Source organism: Bos taurus, chromosome 10 (genome assembly GCF_002263795.3).
Source record: "Bos taurus isolate L1 Dominette 01449 registration number 42190680 breed Hereford chromosome 10, ARS-UCD2.0, whole genome shotgun sequence".
NCBI lineage: Eukaryota > Metazoa > Chordata > Mammalia > Artiodactyla > Bovidae > Bos > Bos taurus.
In genome coordinates, this window is record NC_037337.1 from 53878434 (window position 1) to 53901213 (window position 22780).

The 22780-nt window shown below is 38.6% G+C and overlaps 1 protein-coding gene across 4 annotated transcripts in view; it reads left to right on the forward strand.

The window, feature by feature from the left end:
• The window catches only part of MNS1 (meiosis specific nuclear structural 1), a 174609-nt gene that overhangs the window by 73699 nt on the left and 78130 nt on the right, over nucleotides 1–22780 (forward strand). For 2 of the 4 annotated variants that reach the window (XM_005211696.5, XM_024997634.2), the window contains one exon: nucleotides 15803–16024. In XM_005211696.5, coding sequence (XP_005211753.1) covers nucleotides 15923–16024 — 102 coding nt within the window. In that variant the 5' untranslated portion in view covers nucleotides 15803–15922. 4 annotated transcript variants of the gene reach the window in all.

Genomic DNA, 22780 nt, shown 5'->3' on the forward strand with positions numbered 1-22780 from the left:
GACTGGTATTTCCTCGTAGGCCAGAGTCACCTTGGTTTTCCAGTTGTTCTGTCTCCCGTTAGTACCTTATACACTGAAACCTATGATAATAAAGGTTTTCCCGTTTATGTGTTGAACCCCAAGTTGGTATGTGGGCAAGAAACACTGCACGGAAGACCAGACAAATTCAAGCTTACCAGCAGTCTCCAAGAAGAAAGGTTAGATGAAAGGATCTGGTGCCTGGATTCCCATAAATGTATCTGTTTATCTAGAATTGGATTCCTTGGCACCGACTGCTTCTAAAATTAGGACTGAAACCATTGTTTCCTTTCTCTACAGACACAGCCTTTATGCCTATGAGTTTCCCCTAGCACTCTCCATATTTCCAAAGTGGGGAAGGCTCTGCCTCTGAAAAAAAACATAATTGTTATTCCTTATGTGAACACAGATCAACCAGTACTGGGTACTCAGTAGTTACTATTCTTGTTCCATAAATACTGTGTAGAATATAAATTGTATAATGTGTATACCACTAGTATATTACATATTTTATTGTGTATAAATTAAAAGTATATTATATAATTTATGATGTATTGCTAACATGTGTGTTTTATTATAGTAATAAGTTATAATGCAAAACTGAAGGCTAGGTTCGCATAGGAAAGAATAAATGAGGATCACTGATATATAATTCATAATCATTGAAAGGATTGGTATAGTTTGTGGAAAACATTCCATAAAATGCAAAACTTGCTGTAATTCAGAAGTGAAGAGAATCTCCCTAAGATTAGAAAAGAGAGGCAATGTGATCTAATTCCGTTTTTAAACTTCTTTGACCTTGACCCATTAAATAAGAAACACATTTTAGGTAATGATCCAGTTTATATACATCCATTCTTTCTTTCAATAACTAAAACGTTTCACAAAACAAAACAACAGTACTAGATTTGATGCACTCGAATATTTTCTATGCTATTCTATTTTTATTTAAATGCTATTTGTGATCCACAATTTGAAAAATACTGAGCTCATGAAAAGAGCATAAGCTGGGGAGACAGACTGGGTACAAAAACTCTGTCCCAGTACGGGCCCTTTTTGTGAACTTGGCAAGTTGTTTCTTTTGAACCTTTTTTTGGTAAAATGAACTGGGTTGTTCTGATGATTGTAGACAATTATATACGAAGTGACTGGCATATAGTAGATGGTCAATAGATGATAAGGTAGCAGGATAATACTTCTGATATTGACTGTTTTCCACTGCATTTCCTTATACATGTTGCCATCTATTACCTTAAGGTGGCCCAGTAATAAAGAATCCACCTGCAACGCCAGAGACACAGGCAACGCAGGTTCGATCCCTGGGTTGGAAAATCCTCTGGAGGAGGATGGCAACCCACTCCAGTATTCTTGCCAGGAAAATCTAATGGGCAGAGGAGCCTGGCAGACTGCAGTCCATAGCGTCACAAAAGAGCCAGACATGATTGACGTGACTGAGCACAAGCACAGGGTTGTTACAGAATTTCTGGCCCCTTCTTTTCTGTTAGCTGTATCACTTGATTGATACAGCTTCTCTCTTTCTCTTTCCCTCTCACACTCCCTGCTCCTCTCTCACCTCTGGGAATGGAGAAGCAGGGCTGGGTCTGAAGGCAGAACTATGGAAATATCCTTGTACTTATACTTCTCTGCCTGGCTCCAAGGGCTCACAGCCAGCTTGGGCCCTTTGACTACCTCAGCAGGTAGCTCCCTTCTTCATCTGCCATTCCCCTGGAGGGTGGTTGAGTCCCTCTTCTTCTCCCAGGACCTTAGAATTACTCCTTGGGTTTCAAGTGTCCAGTCATTCTCCTTTCCTGTGAGGGTGCTTCCCACGAACCACCTCTCCCTGGCCTGCTCTCCAGTGCTCTGGACACACCTACCTTTCTCTAGCTACATAGCTGATGTGCTATTATGTACTTAAATCATTCCTTTATATTTCAACCACCCCTGATTTTTTGCCAAATTTAGAAAATTTTACAGTGAATATGGGGTATCCCTGGTGGCTCAGTGGTAAAGAATCCATCTGCCAATGCAGGAGATGGGGTTTGATCCCTGAGTAGGGAAGATTCCCTGCAGAAGGAAATAGCAACTCACTCCTGTATTCTTGCTTGGAAAATCCCATGGACAGAGGAGCCTGGCAGGCTACAGTCCATAGGATTGCAAAAGAGTCAGACATGACTTAGCAACTAAATACCACCATCAACAACAGTGAATTTAGTGATGCATTTAGTGGTTTATGATTTTGGATCTTACTAATTTTTAATTAGAAAAAATTGCCATAAATGTACCAAATTTGATCAAAATTTCTCACTTTTTTTAAAGTTAAGACATGAAAAAAATACCTTTATAAAGGTAATTTATGTACATATGTATTAGTGATACATATATTTTAAAAAATCATTAAGAGCTTTATAATTTAGAAGGGAATGCCTCTGCCGTTCACAGTGAGTTAAGTGTGGTCATCTTTCCTTTACCACTAGCAAAATTATAGCCTCTGTGCAGCACAGGACAAATTCCTAGGTAACTGTTACTTAGTATCACAAGTTTTATACTCTGTTTATGTATACGTGATTTTTAATATATTCCTGTCCCTTATTTTACTACTAATTTACATCACTTTCATTCAATTCTGTGCCTATACCTATTTGGCTCCACTTTGCTTTTCTCCTGTGCTTAGAATTTGATATTACAAGTGCATAAAAAAGGACAGTTGAGGCAATTGTCTGAGTGAAGGTGATATTTTTCCAATTATATGATATTTTAAGTGAGAGTGACTTTTTACAAAATTACTCAGGTAAACTGTGTTCACATCCACAAAGAATAAGCCTTCTTTCTTTGTAGTGTTCCCCAGCCCTGGAAATGAGTGTATAACAATTCTGCAGTTATTTTCCAGTTTTGCTTGAGAATTCACAAAGTCAGCACCTTCCTGGCCCCTGTACACTTGGTGAGGGTACCTGAGCAGGAGTAAAAGTGGGAGAGCAGGAGAGGAAGAGACCCACTCCTCTAGGTTTAAATGAGGCAACAAATAAGCCATTTAATAGTGCCCTTCCCCCACCAAAAATGATTTGGCACTTTATCCCATCATCACATGGTCAATGTGAGTCCCAGGTTATGATGGCTAAAATACCCAGAAATAGATTTCATTGTCTCAATGAAACAATCAGATTCAACATATGGAAGCTGGCCTATTCTGAAGCAACCAGAAAGTAGTCATTTCCTAACCGCATATAAAGGAGAGAAAAAGTACAAAAGGAAGTTACATACAATGAAACCATTAAATGTAGATTTGCCACAAGGCAAGATGGTAATGCTTGAACATTATGAAGAGCAAAAACTGCACAAACACATTATATTTTAAACACTTCATCCATTTAACAAACTATGTACACTCTTCAGCTAAATGAGATGAATTGAGATTCAAGAGGCAGCACCGTACTGGCAAATCTCGTCCTAAAGGCATCCATTAATATAAATCAACAGTAGCAATTTGGTTTGATCATTTATTTGCAAGAATCATTAAGGTTTATTAGCATAATTATTCCCTGTGGGATTTCATGTCGAGGAAATGAAAAATGGCATTATCAATATTTAAAAGATAAGTGTGTAATGTTCAGAGTACTTAAACAGTCATCTGCAGGTGGTGTCCAGCTGCAGCAAATTAGATTAGATTTGGGCATTTTTTCTGAACAAAAGAAAAATTGTTTTGTTCTAATTGCTTCATTTTATAAAGCAATACGATTTTGTAAATAATTTCTACAGTATAGTTGTATCTTACAGTGTATACCTATTAACATGCCTGATTTCCGATCAGCAACTTTGATATGTTCAACCTTGCTATGCTGTAACTATTGGGGAACATTAATCAGCATAATCCATCATTTATTATTAGGGAAAGCTCTTTTCCATCTGATATCTAGACCATTAGTCTAGACCTGTAAGTGAAAAGCTGTATCCCAAAGGGAAATGAACCAGAAGATTTCTCCTTAATTCTGGGAGAGCATAAATCCTTCCTTAACAATGAAATATCATTTATGATAGTAATAGTTTATCATGACACATCTTTAAATGTGACAGTTGTTTTTTTTAAGTCTTACAATGAAATAGTATTCAGTGATAAAAATAAGTGTGCTATCCAACCATAAAAGATATTGAGGAACCTTAAATGCATACTGCTGAGTGAAAGAAATCAGTCTATAAAGGCTACATACTGTATGATTCCAACTATATGATTCCAGTCATACATACTGTATGATTCCAGTGTCATTCCAATATGACATTCTGGAAAAGGCAAACTATAGATATAGTAGGAAGATTAGTGGTTTCCAGGGTGTTGAGTAGAAGGAGGGAGAGATGAATAGGTGACCACAGAACCTTTTAGAGCAGTAAAACTATTCTGTGTGATACCATAATGGTGGATACATGACATAATGCAATTGTCAAAACCCATATAGACTTGCAGAAGACAAAGCGTGAACTCTAATGTAAGCTATGGTCTATAGTGAATAGTGTATTAATATTGGTTCATCAACTGTAACTAATGTATGGCACTAATGATAGTGAAAATTGTGGAGGTGGAAGGGGAGAGGGGACATATGGGAACATTCTGTATTCTGTCAGTTCTCGTGGAAACCTGAAACTGCCCTAAAAAAACAAAGTCTATTATTTGTTAATTTTAGGGTAATTCAGGTAAAACCAGCTAATTGTTGCAATTGATTAAATTTGTCTTTGCTTTAGAAGAACAGTCTGGCCAAAATCTCTGCCAACCCCCTTAATAATTGCATAAATTATTGTAGAATCTTTCTACAATACTCATGTGTGGACTGGACACAAAGAGCTGTAACTAAAATTGCCTTACAATCAAAAGTCCTTAGAGAAACAAATGCATACATGTTTGCTAAAATACTTGCTGCATGACATTTTGCTGTTAGGAACTACTGAATCTGTTATATCCTAAACTTGTCCTCATCTCTTACTCTCTCTATAAAGATCCTAACACTTTGAGGGGAAGATTAAGCTAAGAAATCTGCAGCAGGCTTCGGTTCAGTTCAGTCGCTCAGTCATGTCTAACTCTTTGCGACCCCATGGACTGCAGCACGCCGGGCCTCCCTGTCCATGACCAACTCCTGGAGTTTACTTAAACTCATGTCCATTGAGTCAGTGATGCCATCCAACTATCTCATCCTCTGTTGTCCCCTTCTCCTCCCACCTTCAATCTTTCCCAGCATCAAGGTCTTTTCAAATGAGTCAGTTCTTCACGTCAGGTGGCCAAAGTATTGGAGTTTCAGCTTCAGCATCAGTCCTTCCAATGAATATTCGGGACTGATTTTCTTTAGGATGGACTGATTGGATCTCCTTGCTGTCCAAGGGACTCTCAAGAGTCTTCTCCCACACCACAGTTCAAAAGCATCCATTCTTTGGCACTCAGCTTTCTTTATAGTCCAATTCTCACATCCATACATGACTACTGGAAAAACCATAGCTTTGACTAGACAGACCTTTGTTGGCAAAGTAATGTCTCCGCTTTTTAATATGCTGTCTAGGTTGGTCCTAACTTTCCTTCCAAGGAGTAAGCATCTTTTAATTTCATGGCTGCAGTCACCATCTGCAGTGATTTTGGAGCCCCCCAAAATAAAGTCTGTCACTATTTCCACTGTTTCCCCATTTATTTGCCATGAAGCGATGGGACTGGGTGCCATGATCTTAGTTTTCTGAATGTTGAGTTTTAAGCCAGCTTTTTCACTCTCCTCTTTCATTGTCATCAAGATGCTCTTTAGTTCTTCACTTTCTGGCATAAGGGTGGTGTCATGGCTTCATCTCAGTTCAATTTATACACAATACCTAAAGGGCAACCTTCTCTCTGTTCCTCTCAGACAGTATTGCCAATGGGTAGAGCAGTGGAGGTAATGTTGATATGCAGTCATGTGATCATTGACCCAAGGAGAGAGGGGAGCAAAAGGTTTGCAGCTCCCAGAAACTCTTTCAAGGCTCAACTGAAGCTTTTCATTTGTACTTTGTATTTTTTTCTCATGGCCTGTCTTTGCCACATACAGTGGTTTTGGAGTATCTTCAAGGAATTGTTCTAGGACTTATCCTGGATACCCAAATCCACAGATGTTCAAGTCCCATATACACTCCTTAGTATCCATGGTTTTGCACCTGCAGATTCAACCAACCAGCAATCCTGTGGTACTGCAGTACTGTATGTATTTATTGGAAAAAAAAAAAAAAAGCCTGTAAAGTGGACCTTTGCAGTTCAAACCCATGTTGTTCAACGGTCAGTTGTATATACCTTTTTGAACAGAATTTCCTTCCTCCATCTTACCTAAAGATGGAGGTCCCTTTGCTAGGGCAACCAGGAGTGCAGTGTAAGGACTGTATGACTGAGAACTTGATTTCTACTTGGTCAGAATGCTGTTGACTTTTGTTGTTGTTCCCCTCACTATTGTGGATAAAAGCATAGCAACCAATTTACAAATCCTTTTTTTTTCTCTCATAATTTTTGATAACCTACATGGTTTCTCCTTAGTTTATTTGTACTAACTAAATGTAGTGCTTCCCCCTCAATAGATTCCCCATGTGAAGCATCCTTTTGATCATCCTAACATTCAGACTGCTACATTCTAAATGTAATGTTAATCTTTCAATGTTTGTTTATTAAGCTATGCTATGTTCAGGGTTCAGTTAGACAATGAGTATTGCATTTAAACTATTGCTATGTGTGGTGTTCTGAAATATTAATTGCTTATTTTAAGAAGCAAATAGTATTGATATATTTAACTGCCTGATGAAACAGATAATCTATGTATTGATGAACGAAATACTTTGTGTATTTGATTAATGAGTAGTCTTAAAGTTACAAATTTTGTTGTTCAGTCGCTGAGTCACATCTGACATTGCAACCCTGTGGACTGTAACCCACCAGGCTCCTCTGTCCAAGGGATTTCCTAGGCAAGAATACTGGAGTGGGTTGCCATTTCCTTCTCCAAAGTTACAAATATTTCCTTGCAAAAACTAAACCACTATTGTGATTTAGAAGTCCATTGTCATGATAGAGCTTACCTTCATCAAGTAACTAAATATTTAACGATCAGGTTTGTACTCTTTTAATGTTTCAAAAAATCTATATTTATTGACCTGTGAACATTTAAGATATATAATGTTGACTTGAGTCTATCCATACAACCAAAGGATTTGTCATTTGGATGCCAAGCAGTCAATTAGATTGTGTTAGGTAGTTAAGGAAATGAAGAAATCATAATGTATCTAGACTTTAGAGAAGTGTTTTTGGAGAATTCCCTCAGTATATTCCTATAGAAGGGTCTGCAAATATTGGTAGTATATTAGTAAAGTTTGAGCTTTGGTAAATAGTTGAATGACCTTACTCAAAGTTTGCTGATCTAGTTCCACCTGGAGAGAGACTCTTGTAGCACATGTCAGGGCTCTGTGTTCTCCCAGTCTTACTCAACATTTTTATCCATGAAGTACTTGAAAATACAGAAGACATGTTTATCCAATTTGCAAATGATGTTGACTGAAAATATGCACCGTGTAAGAGTTGTGATTTCAGTTTTATTTGGGGCAAAATAAGGGCTATAGTCTGGAGACAGCATCCCCGATAGCTCTGCGGAATTGCTCTGAAGAGGTAGGGAGAAGTTCAGTATTTTATGTGATTTTAGTGGAGGGGATACATGCAGTCAAGCACACATGTAGAAGGTTACTGCAAGTTTCATGAATGTTGCTGCTAGTCATGAGGAGCACATGTCTCCATTAATGATTTTATTGCTTACTGCATATGAGAAGATGCAGGTATCAATGCTTGAACTCATAAAATCTTCTGAAAATATCTATCTGAAAGCTTGTTCTGCCAGTTGTTCCCAGAGCACAGAGTGCCTCCTTTCTTATCTGCATTCTAAACTCCTTTTCAGGATGTGTTGCAGGTCAGTGACCACAATGGCTGGTGACTTAATCCTTGTGCCAATTTTAGATAACAATTTAATGACTCGGGATTATCGAATTACTGGACAAGCATGCTACATGGATATCCTGGGGTTTTTTTTTTGCGTGTGTAGTTTTTTTTTTTTTCCAATCATCTTTTTATTTGGCTGCACTGGGTCTTAGTTGAGGCATCCGGGATTTTTAGTTGCACCATGCTCTTAGTTGTGGCTTGTGGGACCTAGTTCCTGACCAGGGACTGAACCCAGGTCCTCTGCACTGGCAGCACAAACTCTTAGCCATTGGACCACCAAGGAAGTCCCTGCATAGATATGTTGGAGGAAAAAACAAGAATCAAAAATTGTGATCAAAAAAATAAAAAATTCCTGACTCCAAGATTGCAGGGATTAAGGAAGGAAACTGGCTAGTAACTTCTAAAAGATAAAGAAGGAAGAGAGGCAAATGTGAGGAAGGAAATCTAAATACTCATAATCATTAAAATCAAACATTAATTTAAAAAGGCAAGGAATACTTCAAATGTTTTGTTTTTCTTCATTTTCACTCATGAAATTAACCAGAGATAGTGATTGTATCAGTTAGGAATTACATTTGGATAGCTAATCGAATCCCAGTGGAACAGAGGACACAGAAGCTTAGACAGATGAGTTTACTTTTCTTTCAGACATGAAGTGCTGAGCTAGGCAACCCAGGGCTGGTGTGGTAGCTCCATGATCATAAAGAACCAAGGTTCCTTCTATGTTTCTGCTATGCCATTCAGAGCATGTGTTAGCTTGTTGGCAAGAGAGCTGGTGGACTTTCAGTCATCACATAGTCTTATTAATAAATCCAGATATACAAGCCCCCCCCCACCCCCTGCCAACAAGAAAAAGCTCAGAGAAATCCATTTTGGCCGAAGTTTGAAGAAGAAATCTGAAGGGGTAGACATATAAGCTGTTACAGTTCAGGTTGATGGTTTCAGACTTTCTTTAAAGGCTAAGAGAAAATAGTGAACACTTACCATTAAGAAAAGTTTTTCCAGTATATGAGACCCCCCCCAAACCAGAGATCTAGTGTGCCAAGGTCTGTCTAAAGTGCTGAGACTGGATCAAGATAACAGAGGACCCCCTTCTTACCACTTCCTGGCTAGCAAGCAGGAGCCACCAAAAAGAGAGATGTGCTGCTGGGGGAGGAGAAGAGTATGGAGAGACCCTCTGACATGCAGGAACCCAGGAAAGGCCCAAAGCTAGGGGTGAGTCAGGAATGTTGAGAGAAGCTCTCTGGAAAACCAACCCCCAACATAAGCACAAGATAACAGGAGAGAAATTTGAAGATACTGTGTACTGAAGATAATGTTCAAATCCAGTTTAATTTCTGACTCTACAAACTCAGCCTCCTACATTAATGGTAGGAGAATGGACATGCTTATTACCAGGCATAAATATGACTTAACTCAGTCTTCGCTGTCTTACACAAGATGTCTGTCATTCAAAAAGTATGACACACACACCTGCATAAAAAGTACAAAAAAATTATAAAAAGTATATTAAGATGAAGCAATCAACAGAACAAAATTCACATGACCCAGATGGTGAAACTATCAGAAAAAGTTAAATACTATAATTAATATATTAAAGTCTCTAAAGGAAAAGATAGACAATATATGTGAGAAGATGAGTACTTTTAGGTGAGAAGATGGAAACTAACAGCTAATGGAAATACTAAATACAAACAGAATGGTAATGAACACGAAGAATGCCTTTGACAGGCTCATCAGAGGACTTAATGCTACCGAGGAATGAGTCAGTAAATTTGAAGATGTAAAAATAAAAATTACCTAAACTGAAACACAAAGAAAGATTGGAGGAGGGAAAAATTGAGCATTTGAGAGCTTTGAGAAAATATCAAACAGTCTAACACTTGTGGTAACATATATATTGTGGATATGATATGTAAAAGTAAAATATATGATAATAGCAGAAAAGATGGGATGGAGGAATTGAAATTAAACTGTTTTAAGGTTTACACATGACAAGTGAAGCAGAATTACAATATCTGAGTATTTAAATATACATATTCATAGTAAATCATAGAGAAATCACTAAAAAAATTAGAGGCATAAATAATAAGCTGATAATGAAAATAAAATGGCATCACAAAAAATGATCAAAAAGAAAAAGAGAAAAATGAATATATAACAGATGCAACAAATATTTTAAAATTTGCAAAATTGTAGATATCAATCCATACATACCCATGCTGCTGAGGCTGCTGCTAAGTCACTTCAGTCGTGTCCGACTCTGTGCGACCCCATAGACGGCAGCCCACCAGGTTCCTCCGTCCCTGGCATTCTCCAGGCAGGAACACTGGAGTGGGTTGCCATTTCCTTCTCCAATGCAGGAAAGTGAAAAGGGAAAGTGAAGTTGCTCAGTAGTGTCCGACTCTTAGCGACCCCATGGACTGCAGCCCCCAGGCTCCTCTGTCCATGGGATTTTCCAGGCAGGAGTGCTGGAATGGGGTGCCATTGCCTTCTCTGATACATACCCATAATGATATGTAACTGTAAATAGTATAAACACACCAATTAAAGGATGGTGATTGTCAGATTGAATAAAAAAGCAGCACCCAACTATATGCTATCTACAGACAATCCAATTTAAATATAAAAGATTAAAAGTAAAAGCATGGAGAAAGATACATTATATAAATATTAGTTAAATAAAAACTGGAGTGCCTATATTAATATCAAAAAGACTTCAGAAAAAAGAATATTACCAGAGAAAAAGAGGGTCATTTCAAAATGTTAATGTCAAAATGTTTTTAGGACCTCATAATCCTAAAGATGTATACATCTAACAATAGAGCTTTAAAATATATGTAGCAAAAAAAAAAAAAGAACTGAAAAGAGAAATAAGCAAATTCACAGTTATTCTTGGCTACTTAAACACTCCTCTCAGTAATTGATAAAGCATTTATCAATTGATAAAGCAATTACTGAGAGGAGTTTTGAGGATATAGAAAGCTTGAACAGCATTCCTAGTCATCTTGAACAGCGTTCTCAGTCACCTTGACCTTGTTGAACACCTCACCACAAACACCAGATTATGTATTCTTTTCAAGAACATATGAAACATTCACCAGAACAGACTATATTCTGAACAATAAAACAAACCTCAATTAAAAAGATTTGAAGTCATACAAAGTATGTTCTCTGACCATAATGGAGTTAAACCAGAAATCAATAACAAAAAGACATCTGGACAATCTGAACTGTTGAGAAAGTTAACAAAACGCTCTTAAACAATTCATGGGTCAAAGAAGTCTTTGACTATTTTTAATTGAACAATTGAGAATCACAACACATCAAAATCTGGGGGAGGCAGCTAAAGTTAGGCTTAAAGGGAATTATAAGTTATATATTCATATTTGAAAAGAAGATGGTCCTTTATTTTTTGGCATGTGGGATCTTAGTTCGCTGACCAGGAATTGAATCCTTACCCCCTATAATGGAAACTTTGAGTTTTAACCCCAGTGTGTGTGTCTTAGTCACTTAGTCATGTCCAACTCTTTGCGATCCTTGTGGCCCACCAGACTCCTCTGTCCATGGAATTCTCCAGGCAAGAATACTGGAGCAAGTAGCCATTCCCTTCTCTAGGGGATCTTTCCAACCCAAGAATCAAACCCAGGTCTTCTGAATTGCAGGCAGATTCTTTACTGTCTCAGCCACAGGGAAACCCTTTAAAACTCTGACCTCCAGGGAATTCCCAAGAAGGATAGTCTTAAAAATTTAAGTTTTCACCTTATGAAACTATACAATTAAGAGCAAACTAAGCCCAAAACAAACAGAGAAGAAAATAATGATAGTAAGAGCAGAAAAGAATGGACTTGTAAATTAAAAAAAAATAGAAATTATAAAACCAAAAGTTTGATCTTTGAAAATATAAATAAAATTGAGTTATAGCTGGTAGAGCTTTCTCCTGTGTGCATAACAGTAATACAATTTCAATAATTTGTTCATTTAACAAATATTTATTTATCACTTACTATATGCCAAGTACTATTTTAAATGCTTGGAGAACACCAGTGTTCAAAATAACAAGAACAGCAAAAAATTTTTGAAGAGTACTTGTTGAAGTTGTTAGAATAATGGGATTAAATGCAAATAGTAGTTGCATCCTGATTTCAAAATATTTTGTACTGTACACACCCTATCAACAGTTTTAATTTTGTAATAACTGAGTTTATAAGATTCCCAAAAGACAGAAACATAGTGTTCTCCCTACACACACACATTCACTCACACTCATATAAGTCCTCTTCTGATGTTAGAGAACAACTTGAGTCTAAGGTGAGGTCTAAAAGCCTGTTAAGATTATCTATTTGCTATTCATCTCTGCATTTCAGTTTGGGAGGTTTCTACTGATGTATGTTCTAGCTCACTGATTCTCTTTTCAGTGGTGTCCACTCTACTGATATCCTATTAAAGGCATTCTTCATCATTACAGTGTATTTGATTTCTACACTTTCCTTTGGATTCTTAAGAGTTTTCATTTCTCTGCTTAAATTACTCTTTCATTTGTATGTTGTCTGCTTTTTCTGTCAGATCCTTTAGTATATTAATCGTAGTTATTTTAAATTCTTGTTTAATCCCAAATGTGTGTGATGGCTGAGTCTAATTCTGATGCTTACTTTACTTTTCAGAGTGTACTTTCCCTTCCCTCTTAACAGTCTGCCATTAGCCTTCTAATTTTTTATTGAAAGCTGGACATGGTATATTGGGTAACAGGGACTGAGGTAAACAGGGCTTTGGAGTGCGGTTTCTTTATTATATGGCTATGAGTTAGACTGTGTTTAATTTTGCTGTAGCTGTAGGTTCCAGAGGCTTCAAATCCCTCTCATGTTTTTGTCTCCTGTTGTCTTTGGATTCCCTACAAATCCGTTGTTAAACAGAGGGAGCGTTTTCGTGTATTTGTGGAGAGGATGGCCATCTTCCCGTCTTCCTGCTCTGCCATCTTCTGTCTCCCAGAGTGAGTGTTTTGTAGGACTTCAGCTGCAGTCAGCTGTTATACACGGGAGCATTGTTGGTGTGGTGATAAAATGTGGGAAAGGGGAAGCATTCTATGATTTTATGATTAAATCTTTCAGTAGAGCTGTGTCCCTGGGCTATGACCTTCACAAATATTTCTTAGATCCCGTTTTGTCCACTTAGATGAGACAGGAAGGCTGGAGGAGGCTGGAGGCAGAGAGATATCCTTGCCCCAGGTGAAATAAGGTGCTGGTGAAATCTTTTCCTCTGGAAAGTAGGTCTTTATTGCAGACAAGGCTCTAGACATATTTCCAGAGGGTTGAATATTAAATTGTGAAATGCTTCTTCTTCTCAATCCCCTGTTTGAGCCATGGGAGCCCATTCTTGGTTTTTCATTGTGAGAACCTGCTGAGATTACTGGATGCAAAACCTATGGAAGTGTGGGGACATCTCTAATACTACAGTCCCCACTAGTTTTACTGACTTTAGTTCATACTCAGTCTCTAGAAATCCATAAAAATTAAAATTTAATTATTCCTAATTCATGGCTTCAGGGGCTCCTGGTCCAGATAAGCAGGTCTTGACTGTGACTCTCTGTATTTACCTCTCTCCAGATTTCAGGGTGGTGGGTTGCCCTTTGACCTCGGCTGTATGATGAATGCAAGAAAAGTCATTAGTTTCAACTTTACCCAGCTTTATGTGGTAGTCAGGAGGGAAATGAAAACTTCCAAGTTTTTATATTTTGGAGCTTAAACTACAAGTCTTATTATTAATATTTAAGCAGACATTGCTACACAAGATGGACTTTAATTTGATAGCACAGACTAAGCCAAGTTCACACACTGCTGCTGCTGCTGCTAAGTCACTCCAGTCGTGTCCGACTCTGTGGGACTCCATAGACCGCAGCCCACCAGGCTCCCCTGTCCCTGGGATTCTCCAGGCAAGAACACTGGAGTGGGTTGCCACTTCCTTCTCCAGTGCATGAAAGTGAAAAGTGAAAGGGAAGTCACTCAGTTGTGTCCGACTCTTCGCGACCCCATGGACTGCAGCCCACCAGGCTCCTCCGTCCATGGGATTTTCCAGGCAAGAGTACTGGAGTGGGGTGCCATCACCTTCTCCGAGTTCACACACTAATTACCTTAAATTTTTTTTTAAATTTTAGTTTTGACAAGATTTCTATAAATGTCATCTTTAAAATCAATATATTTGACTAATTTGTCGGACCCATTCCTGTTCTTAAGTTCTTCCATTTAAAACGGACTTCACTGTCTAACTTGCCAGTAAAATAAACATGACCAACATCCTGCCATTATATATCTGCTCTCTTATTGGTTCCTGGAATGAAATCCATGTGGTCATGTTTTTATTCCTTCAGTTTACCAACAGCTTCTGTGGGCCACCCACAGTGTTTATTAATCAATAATTATGCACCGTGACCGTGCCTCCCATTGCTGAGGACATAGGCAGTCATCAGCCCTGTACAACATGCAGTAAAGTGCCTTTGCTCTCATGTCTTACATAGGTGCTTAGTTGCTCAGTCGTGTCCGACTCTTTGCGACCCCAACGACTGTAGCCCACCAGGCTCCTATGTCCATGAGGATTCTCCAGGCAAGAATACTGGAGTGGGTTGCCATGCCCTCCTCCAGGGGATCTTCCCAACCCAGGGGTTGAACCCAGATCTCCCGCATTGTCTTACATAGGAGTTTGCCGTATTTCTCAGTTAACAGTTTCTACATTTCAACTTGGTTCCAAACTCCACTAAGCCCACACTTCGTCCCTTGAGGGGAATCTTGGGCTCCTAACAGACTGCAAAGGTCTTGCACCATGATACATTTGGAACTCCCGCCTGCCTCCTTTAAACCTATGGAGTAGCCCTCCCTGCCAGCCTCTCAAGAAGCTCAGTACTGATTGGGTGCTGCTGCGTCCAATGGGAAGCTGCGACACTGCGCGTAGTCAAGGTTCGAGCGGGCACTCCGTGGTGGCGGTTGCTGGGAAACCGCGTAGACACCAGAGAGCCCTGCTGGTGTTTAGGTTTGCCGCTGGAGGTTGTAGCCGCCCGAGAGAGAGAAGGGGAGTTTCGTCTGCTGAGATGGTAAGCATTGCCGAAACGACTCGGTTGTATATTGATTTAATTCTAGTTTAGAGCCAGCCTGCTTCTAAAAAAGGATTTGAAGTGCCTAATCTGAGAATTAAATGGGAAAATCGTATCTCAGAGACCTCAGGTGCTGGTATTTAAGCGACGCGCGTGCTGGCTGCCCCGCCCCGCCCCTCTTTAGATCTGCCCGGCAAAAAATTTTGCTTCCCACGCTTCTGGAAATTTGGGAGATGTTTAAGAACTGCTGAACAAATGAGTGGAAATAAAGCTCCAGAAGAGAGCGAATGAATAAATATGGGTTGACTTATTTAATGTGTATTGGGAACACGTGAGCAGCTTTTGAACCGCACTTCACGGCCAAGGGGGAAGGAGGAGAGGATGGAATGAAGTTAGCGGTAAAGAGCTGGATATGTAGAACTCAGCTGCGCGTCTTAGAATTCTAATATGGCTGTTTATTGGCTGAGGAAACCTGAGTCAAGTTGTTTTAACTTTCCATGCCTCATCTATAAGATGGGGAACACAAATAGTACCTGCTTCATTAATACATCTTAAAAAAAAATTTTTTTTAATCTACCACATTGCTTTTTTGTTATGTCTCTGAATTTGGAGAGGAAGCCAAACGCCTTTCATTGATTACAGTTTCATTTGTTTCTGGGGCTACATCAATGTATTTTTACAAATTAGATCCTGGAATACCAAAGTATGCTTTTTTTTGTTTTGTTTTCCCTTCTCCATGTTAGGCTTCCATAAGGAGAACTTTGAGCTTCAGTGAAAGGCATCAGAAATTAGTAGATATAAACTATTGCAAAAAATTGCATGTCGAGGCGCTACAAAGGCTACAGAATCAAACTAGGGACCAAATGGTGCAGAACGAGAATGATGACCGGGCTGAGCGCAAAAGGTTCCTCAGATTATTACAGGATGAACAATTTGAGCTGGATATGGAAGAGGCCATTCAAAAGGTAAGTTTTACTATTCATTTTCACATCATTTTTCTCTTCATTTTCTCTTTGGAAACAATGAAAGCCAACTGTTAATACTGGAATGGAGCAGATAGGATAAGCATCAGGCAAAGGATGCCTCCCTGTGAGTCAGCCCAGTGTAGTGGTAAAAAGCTGAGGTTTTGGAGCTAGACTGGTGCCTTTGAGTCCTGGTACTGGATATGTTAGCTATGGAACCTTGAGTAAGTTGCTTTTACTTTGTCTGCCTCATTGAGAAAATAAGAATAATAATAGTACTTATGTCATAGGATTGTTTAAATAATCAATTAGTACTGTTTTAATAATTAACATAGGCAAAGCTCTTAGAATAGTGCCTGGAAGAGTAAGCACTCGGGATTTTTTTTTTCCTTTTAAATATGAAATCTCTAATTACTGACTTCCATGGTTTAAGTCTAGTTCTTTGCCTTCCATAAAATTCTAAAGACAAAAATTTAAGAACACCTGTTTTGAATTTACAGATATTAAACAGGTATTTTAAGTGGTAGAAAATGAACACATATATTAGCTATGAATTTACTTTGTCTGGAACTACATGGATTTGATCCCTGGTTGGGGAACTAGGATGCCAAAAAATGCTTCCCCCCCAAAAAAAGAAAGAATTATGGTGTAATACATAAGTATGTAACTACTAAAGTTTGGAGATAGCTTTTGAGTGGATTTTTCTGAATATTTTAAAAGATGAGGGAGGTAGAAAAAGGGAAACCAACAAGAAAATAAAGGAGTTCTTATAAATGTGAAAAAGGTATCTGATATTTATGTATTCTTTTAGTGTCTGCTGTATGGTCAACATTTTTGTAAGGTATCAGTTCAGTTCAGTCGCTCAGTTGTGTCCAGCTCTTTGCGACTCCATGAATTGCAGCACGCCAGGCCTCCCTGTCCATCACCAACTCCCGGAGTTCACTCAAACTCACGTCCATCGAGTCGGTGATGCCACCCAGCCATCTCATCCTTTGTCGTCCCCTTCTCCTGCCCCCAATCCCTCCCAGCATCAGAGTCTTTTCCAATGAGTCAACTCTTTGCATGAGGTGGCTAAAGTACTGGAGTTTCAGCTTTAGCATCATTCCTTCCAAAGAAATCCCAGAGCTGATCTTCAGAATGGACTGGTTGGATCTCCTTGCAGTCCAAGGGACTCTCAAGAGTCTTATCCAACACCACAGTTCAAAAGCATCAATTCTTTGGCGCTCAGCTTTCTTCACAGTCCAACTCTCACATCCATACATGACCACTGGAAAAACAGATGTTGACTAGACGGACCTTTGTTGGGAAAGTAATGTCTCTGCTTTTGAATATGCTATCTAGGTTGGTCATAACTTTCCTTCCAAGGAGTAAGTGTCTTTTAATTTCATGGCTGCAATCACCATCTGCAGTGATTTTGGAGCCCAAAAAAATAAAGTCTGACACTGTTTCCACTGTTTCCCTATCTATTTCCCATGAAGTGATGGGACCAGATGCCATGATCTTAGTTTTCATGTTGAGCTTTAAGCCATCTTTTTCACTCTTCTCTTTCACTTTCATCAAGAGGCTTTTGAGTTCCTCTTCACTTTCTGCCATAAGGGTGGTGTCATCTGCATATCTGAGGTTATTGATATTTCTCCCGGCAATCTTGATTCCAGCTTGTGCTTCTTCCAGTCCAGCGTTTCTCATGATGTACTCTGCATATAAGTTAAATAAGCAGGGTGACAATATACAGCCTTGACGTACTCCTTTTCCTATTTGGAACCAGTCTGTTGTTCCATGTCCAGTTCTAACTGTTGCTTCCTGACCTGCATATAGGTTTCTCAAGATATAGGGAATGGCAAAAACAAGTTTTAAAAGTGGTATTCCTCCTTCTGAGTTTCAAATTTCAGACTCTTAGACATGACTTTTTAACCCTGGGCAAGAATATTCTTAGGGATTAGATTTTTTTCCCCCGTTCTTTTTATTCTTATTTTTTCTTTAGTTTTTAAGAAAATCCCAGGTATTGTATCAAGTCTCTCTTGCGTACTTCAGTATACATCTTATAAAATATGGATTTTTTTAAACATAGCAGCAAAGTGCCACTATCTTACCTAATAAAATTATCAATAAATAAATTCTAGGCATCATTTAATACCATTCCATAGTCAAATTTCTGTGATTGTGTTAAAAGACAGATTTTACAATTCAGTCAAGATCCAAACAAGGTTCATACAGTGTATTTGGTTATGTCGGATCCCTCTTAATCTAAAACAGCCCTTCCCTTGTACTTTATTTCTTTAACTTCATGTTCTTAACTTGTTTTTAACATGTGTTTAACTTGCTTGGTCAGTTGTTTAATAGGATATCCCACTTTCTGTATTTATTTGTTTGCTTTCTCAGTAGTTCCTTTACTTTGTTCCTGTATCTCTTATATTTCCTTTAAATGAAAGTTAGCCCTAAAGGCATGATTAGATTTCAGTTCAGTTGCTCAGTCATGTCCGACTCTTTGCAACCCCATGGACTGTAGCACACCAGGCTTCCCTGTCCATCACCAACTCGTGGAGCTTGCTCAAACTCATATCAACTATCTCATAATAGATTTATGTACAACTTTTTGGCAATCACTCCATGGTGGTGCTATCCTTGATACTGTAATCCACTAGCCGGTGCTAATGTTGATCAGTGGATTTAGAGAGACAACCTGGTTCCTCTGTTGTAAAGAGAGGAACTTGAATCTGTGGTTTCATCAATTAATCTTTTTCCTTTATTAGGGGTTGCAAAACACTGATTTTTAAATTTCGTTGTTTAAAAACAACAACAAAGGGTAATTTAGTACCCTAAAATACAATTTTTACTTGAAAGGGAGATCAATAGTTAATTATCAGAGTAAGAATTGGTTCCTAGTTACTTCCATTGGTGTATGCCTGTGTTGTTTTTTAAAATTTTGTTTTCTTTAGCTTTGGACTTTTTCTCTTTTTAAAATTTTCTCTGTGGACTCATGGGTCTTCATATACTTGAATTAATTGTATTTATTATTCATTTTCATGCTCAAATTGTTCTACCTTTGGCCAGTAGATGCCTTTTTGTTGCTCTGTGTCCTTTTGACAAGACTTCCTTATCTGTGGTAGCTTCCTTGCTTTTTGTCAGAACAAAATGTTACAGCCTGCTGCTGCTGCTGCTAAGTCACTTCAGTCGTGTCCGACTCTGTGTGACCCCATAGACGACAGCCCACCAGGCTCCCCCGTCCCTGGGATTCTCCAGGCAAGAACACTGGAGTGGGTTGCCATTTCCTTCTCCAATGCATGAAAGTAAAAAGTGAAAGTGAAGTCCCTCAGTCGGTCCGACCCTCAGTGACCCCATGGACTGCAGCCTTCCAGGCTCCTCTGTCCATGAGATTTTCCAGGCAGGAGTACTAGGGTTGGTTAATTTTATGTGTCAACTGGACTGGGCCATGGAGTGCCCAGATATTTGGTCAAACATTATTTTGGGTGTTTTTAGATGAGCTTAACGTTTAAATTAGTAAATTGGGTAAAGCAGATTTCCCCCCTAGTGTGGGTGAGCTTCATCCAATCACTGAAGGCCTATCAGAACAAAAAAGCCAAGTGAGAGGAAATTGCTCCTCTCTGATTGCCTTCCAGCTGGATCATTAACATTTTTCCTGTCTTCACACTTGGACTGAAATATCAGCTCAAGTCTCAAGCCTAAAATCCTTCTGACAGGAGCTACACCACTGGCTCTCCGGCCTTTGAACTTAGACTAGAACTAAACTAACTGGCTGTCCTCATCCAGCTTTCCAACTCACCCTGCAGGTCTTGGGACTTGCCCATTTCCAAAACTGCTTGAGCTGATTCCCTATTATATTGTTTCTGTTTCTCTGGAAAACTAATACAAGGCTCATCTTATAAATTTCTTTATTTATACCTGGAATTGATCATTGTACTAAGGAATTCTATTGTTTTTTAGTGGAAATAATATTTAGAGACAGGTTGGGTTTAGATATGCTTATTATTCTGAATGTTAGATATGCTTATTATTATATTGGTTCCAGGTCTTTTCAGCAGACAGAACTTGGAAATAGGTGTATTTTTAACTTTCTGAGATAAAGTTAGGCTTATGGAATAGTTGCAACAATAGTATGAAAAAATCCTGTATCCCCTTAACCTGAGTTCCCTTTATGTTAATGTCTAACATAATCATAGAACAATTATCAAAATGAAGAAATTAGCCTTGGCACAATACTGTTAACTGAATTGTGAGATTTATTCAGATTTCATCAGTTTTTCCACTGACATCTTTTTTGTGTTCCAAGATCACAAGTTTCATTTAGTTGTCAGGTCTCTTTAGTCTCCACCAGTCTTAGTCTCCTCCATTCTATGAGAATTCCTCCCTTTTTCTTGCCTTTCCTGACCTTGACTATTTTGAATACTATAGTTTTTTTTGTTGTTGTTACATTAGTGTTTCTGTTGCTGTGTGTCAAATTGCCACAAATTTCGCAGCTTGAAACAACACCCATTTGTTACCTCACAGTTCTTGTTGGTCAGAAGTCCAGACGTGGTGTAGCTGGATTGTCTGCTTGGTCTCACAAGGCTAAAATCGAGGTGTTGCCTGGGATGCATTCTCATATGGAACTTGGGGCCTCTTCTCAGCTCACTTACTCAGCAGAGTTCGTGTTCTTGTAGTTGTAAGACTGAAGTTTTCATCTCCCAGAGGTTGCTGACATTCCCTGCCACATGACCCTTCTCTACACATGAAGTTTACTTGCTTTCTGGCACCAGAACGTGTTCCAGACTCAGCTTATTCTTTCCTTGCCTTGGAATCAGCCAGTTCTCTAAGGAGACTTGGTTCTTTTCATTGGAGAATGATATTTAGAAACCAAGGTCTGAATGATAGATGTGCTCATTATTAGTGTAACACTCTAAGGGGAAAGAACTAGAAAATAACCACACACACACATCTGTGTTTACATTTACGTCTGTGTCTATCTGCACATATTTATTAATAAAACAAGCCATGAGTCTGTTGGTACTGCTGACTCCAGTCTGCCTCTCCAGGGCTCACTTTTGTCTTTCCCCTTTTGTTATTTATTTGTAATTGCATTCTCCCAACAAAAAGAAATCTGGCTCTCATTATCTGTAATATATTTACTTATCCTTTCAACTCCAGAATACAGATAGTTTCAGAATTGGTAATCTGCACCCTTGTGAACAACAAATTTACTTACTATATTATAGATTTGGGTACAGTTCTTTGTGTCTTTTGCTTTGTCAAACACTTTTTTACAGTTATTTTGGTCCACTACTGCCTATCTACTTCATTGTGGTTATTTGATTAATTTTTATTTATTTTGTGATTAGTTTTTAATACAATTAATTTGTTATAGTCAACATTCATTGTTCTCCCCACATCTGATTCATATATATATATTTCTTTAAATGTTGAACTAGTTATAAATCCTTGGGAAGGGGCAAAGATAGTATGGAGTACTGTCCACTGGCCCCTGAACAGTTTCTTTCATTGATTACATCTTTTATAACTGTACTACAATATCAAATCCTGGAAAGTGACATTGCTGCATTATGCTTATGTACTTCTGTGTCATTTTATCAAAGGTGTACGTTTATGCAACCATCACCTCATTCAAGAAACAGAGCTATTCCATCCCCACCACGACCTCATTCATGATCCCCCATTATAGTCATACTCTTCCTTCAATCCCCACTATGCCAGCAATCACTAATTTGTTTTCCATCTTTATAATTTTGTTATTTCAAGAATGTTATTAAAAAAATGTTGTGTAAACAGTAGTGTGTGATTACATATATATATGGAATCATATGTCTGTCACTTTTGAATAGGCTGTTTTTATTGCACATCATGCTCTTGAGATTCATTTTTTAAAATATTTATTTTTGATGATTGGTTTACAGTATTGGTTTGATTTGTCATACTAGTAATCATTGGTGTATGTCCCTTCCGTCTTGAGTCTCCCTCCCGTCTCCCGCCCATTCCCATCCCTCTAGGTTATTACAGGGCCCCAGTTTGAGTTCCCCGAGTCATACAGCAAATTCCTGTTGGCTACCTATTTACATGTGTTAGTATATATGAATCCATGTTGCTCTCTCCATTTATCTAACCCTCTCCCTCTTCTACCTCACCCTTATCCTTAAGTATGTTCTCTATATCTGCATCTCCAGTGTTCTCTATGTAAGCAGTCTCCAGTGCTGCTGTGCGAACAGATTGATCAATACCATCCTTCTAGATTCCATATATATGTGTTAATATATGATATTTTTCTCTTTCTTACTTACATTACTTTACTCTGCATAATAGGTTCTAGGTTCATCCACCTCATTAGAACTGACTCAAATGTGTTCCTTTTATGGCTGAGTAATATTCCATGATACATATGTGCCATAGCTGCTGCTGCTTTTTTGGGGGGGGGACACTATGTTTTAATTGAAGGATAATTGCTTTACAGAATTTTGTTGTTTTCTGTCAAACATCAACAAGAATCAGCTATAGGTATACCCATGCCCCCTTCCTGAACCTCCTCCCATTTCCCTCCGCATCCCACTCTTCTAGATTATCACAGAGCCCCTGTTGGAGTTCCCTGAGTCATATAGCAAATTCCTGTTGGATATCCATTTTACAGACGGTTTTGTAAGTTTCCATGTTACTCTCTCCATACTCTCCCTTCTTCCCTTCCCCCGTGTCCATAGGTCTATTCTCTATGTCGGTTTCTCCATTGCTGTCCTGCAAATAAATTCATCAGTACCATCT